We start from the raw sequence: 3229 nt of genomic DNA, 5'->3' as shown, positions 1-3229 counted from the left end.
AGTGGTCTTGGATTTATATTGACACCTTGTGGTGTGGATGCAGTATGAATTAAAAAAAAAAAACATGAGGCCATGCATTAATGCAAATGATACTGATTTTAAGGGTACTCACTAATGCAAAATAACGTTTAAGGTTACTGGTCTTATGTGAGTTTGAAAAGTCACCCAAAAAATTTTAATTTGAGTTTGTTGTTTCTTCATTGGGTCAGATTTGGAGAAATGTAGTATTATATCACTTACTCACCAATGGATCCAAACAGCTGATAAAAACATCACAGTTAAAAACATCTTAATGATTAATTTATTACAAACACATGTGTTTGTGATGTTTTTATAAGCTATTTAAACTCTCATTCTGACTGCACCCATTTATGCTCAAATTTCCAAATCTATTCCAATGAAGAAACTCATCTACATCCCTGATGGCCTGAGGGTGAGTAAATTGTCAGCAAATAACATTTTATGAACTCTGCCTTTATGGGTGAACATTTATTTAAAAAAAAAACTTTTAATTTTCAATATGCAAAAAAATTAGAATGAGGAAAATTTTTTAGTAATAAATACTAATGATAAATAAAAAGAATAAATTATTCCTTGAACTACAAAATTAGCCCATTCACCACTTCTTTATTTTTTTTGATTAAAAAAAATTATATTTAACCAAAATCAAAACAGGCATACTGAAACAAGGCACAAACACATGCACACACTCTCATACTTATAGAGACATAACCATGTGAAACAGTCTGGGATAAATATAAACTAGTGTCCATGAAGAGACAGTGAATAAGCAGTGAGGCATTTGATGTCCATGGATGTCTCTTTGCTGATTGGCTCATTCATCTGTCTTTCTTACAGTTCATCTCGCCTGCCTGTCACTCTTTCTCTCTCTTTGCTCCTCTCTTTGCCTTGGCTTCTTCCACTGCGGGCAGTTTTTAAGGCGCTCTCGCCATCACCCGTCTCCTCTTTTACTACACTCTTTCCATCCGCGGCCCATAATTCTTCAGCTTCCTCACGTTCCTAAAATGAAGTTAAACATATGAGTTAGAGCACATACATACACCACTTTTAGTTTTAAAGTTTCCATAACAGTTTCTGACCATATCTCTGTGGTGCTTTTCAGTGGTGAGCCAGAGAGCCAGTGCACATCGTCGAGCCGCTGTTACTGCAGTAACACCATGGGGATTGACAGGTCCTGATGTAAATCCAACCAGTCGCCCGCATTTTGGCTTAACCCTTGCCTGGGAGAGAAAAAAAGGAGATACTGAGGTCTCTTTCACTAATCATGCATTTGCACCAATTTGTGTGTGAAATCTGAGTATAGCAAATCAACAATAACTTTTGTATTAAAATTCATTCTAAATGCAAATGCAAAAACAAAAAACCATACTCTGGGTGGCCTGGGTGTTAAGATGAAATTTTATACATAGATATTTCATATTTCAAAGGCAATAAAGGGATAAAGGGTGTGCAGAAATGGCCAACCTCAGGCATAGTTTTAATATTCATTAATATTACTCCAGATTCATTAATATAATATTCCATTAATAATACTCCAAATTCATTAATATTAGAATGTTGTGAATTATGCAGGAAAAAAAATATCTCTCTTACAAATAAAAAAAATCCATTCAGTTACTAGCGACTGTATTGTTATACAGGAGATTTTATTACATCCTTTTGTATTCTATTAGAGATAGCTTATGAGAAAACTAAAAACATGGATCTAAATGAATGAAAAACATTTAGTGAATAGTGGGAAATTAATCTTACAGTGACTGTTTTGGCATCTCGATCAGCGAAAAAGAATTCACCTCCTTCAAAATCATCATTCAGGTAAAGAACTGCACTGCAAAGGCAACAGGATAAAGATAATCACAGTGTGTGCATAACAGAAAAGTGAAAAAAAAAACATCATTTATGTCAGTCATTTGTATGATTTTACAGATAAACATGTCTCCTTTCTATTCAAATGAGGCTCACTGTAGAATATGCTGGATTCACAAAAATCAGCACCTCATACAATCAATGTTGCATAATTATTCCCAATAGAATTCATTTTTAAAAGCAGTGTTTGTACACACTTTATACTGAATATTTCCAGCAGTGATTGCCACCAATCATTAACTTGTGTGAAATGTTTACTAATTTTGTGTGTAAGAAGCTTGAAGTCCTATTCTGAATTTTTACCACACATCATCTGAATCTTATGAATTTAGTGAATCAGTGAAAACCACATATGCAAATGAAGGAAAAAATATCAGAAAGCCTGTTTATTCCTAGTGAATTTTCTTTGTGTTTTGCCTACAGCTATCATGTACACATCTGTGCACCTGAGATCTCGATGAGTGAAAGCAGGAGCTTCTCTCCAGCACTGCCTGGTTTCTGGCTCCAGGATGCAGTTATCCACATGAACTGGGTGAGAAAGATCCGAACGCCCGAGAACTTCTTGGCTTTGTTCAGTTTGAAATAAAGTCTAACTTCTTCCTGTTAGAGCACTATAGAAATTTGTACCTGGGATGGCGGAGCGGCACACTAAGTGTGTGTAAGCAAAGTAGAGAACAGAGTGACTTCTGAAGTACGAGTCCATCAGAACTTTAACAGTCTCCCCGATCTCATGTAACAGCCTGGCATCTGATTGGTTAACCAGCCCATCTTGAGCCAACTGGAAAACAGATATTTTCTAGTGTATTATCTAGGGTATATGTGGTGAAAATGTCTATAATTTTATGACTCATTCTAGAATGAGTAATATTTTACCTTAAGTGCTCTGAGAACTGTCAAACCCTCAAACTTCTCATGCGGTGTGTGAGGAGAGCGTCTTCCCCGATAACCATCACCCACTGATGCAGCAACCTATCATCAACACATGTAGAATGCGATTTGAGATTCTTGCAGCTGCTCTCTGTTAGTAGGTTGATGGGCATTGCACTTATTGCAACAGTAATTCAAATGGCAGATTTTTGGATGATTATTGAAAAGCTCACAGTAGCAAGCTGCATCAAGCGATCACATTCAGATTGGGATAAAACTCCATCCAGAACCACACGGTTGGTGCCATTCAGCCCCTGATCATCCATAGTGACTGTTACGCCAACCACAGGAACAGGACCACCTGAGTCAAAGAGACAGTGAGTGGAAAAGACATAAATGCATGATGAAGAAGATTATTATACATATAAAAGCTTTTTGTAAGTGTGATATATATATATATATATATATACACACA

At 36.1% G+C, this 3229-nt stretch overlaps 1 protein-coding gene across 1 annotated transcript in view; it reads right to left on the bottom strand.

Moving 5' to 3' along the window:
• Positions 1–615: 615 nt before the first annotated feature.
• Positions 616–3229, bottom strand: part of p3h3 (prolyl 3-hydroxylase 3) — an 8102-nt gene continuing 5488 nt past the window's right edge. Inside the window, exons 10-16 of the mRNA XM_016534017.1 lie at positions 2988–3115; positions 2761–2856; positions 2515–2665; positions 2334–2445; positions 1774–1849; positions 1101–1241; positions 616–1020 (exon numbers count right to left, since the gene is read on the bottom strand). Of these exons, the coding sequence (XP_016389503.1) occupies positions 853–1020; positions 1101–1241; positions 1774–1849; positions 2334–2445; positions 2515–2665; positions 2761–2856; positions 2988–3115 (872 nt within the window). The 3' untranslated portion in view covers positions 616–852. The remainder of the gene's footprint in view (positions 1021–1100; positions 1242–1773; positions 1850–2333; positions 2446–2514; positions 2666–2760; positions 2857–2987; positions 3116–3229) is intronic.

The sequence above is a fragment of the Sinocyclocheilus rhinocerous genome, unplaced genomic scaffold (assembly GCF_001515625.1).
Source record: "Sinocyclocheilus rhinocerous isolate Xijiao unplaced genomic scaffold, SAMN03320098_v1.1 scaffold883, whole genome shotgun sequence".
NCBI lineage: Eukaryota > Metazoa > Chordata > Actinopteri > Cypriniformes > Cyprinidae > Sinocyclocheilus > Sinocyclocheilus rhinocerous.
Note: the sequence above shows the minus strand (reverse complement) of the source record. Positions and strands in the feature narration are given on the sequence as shown.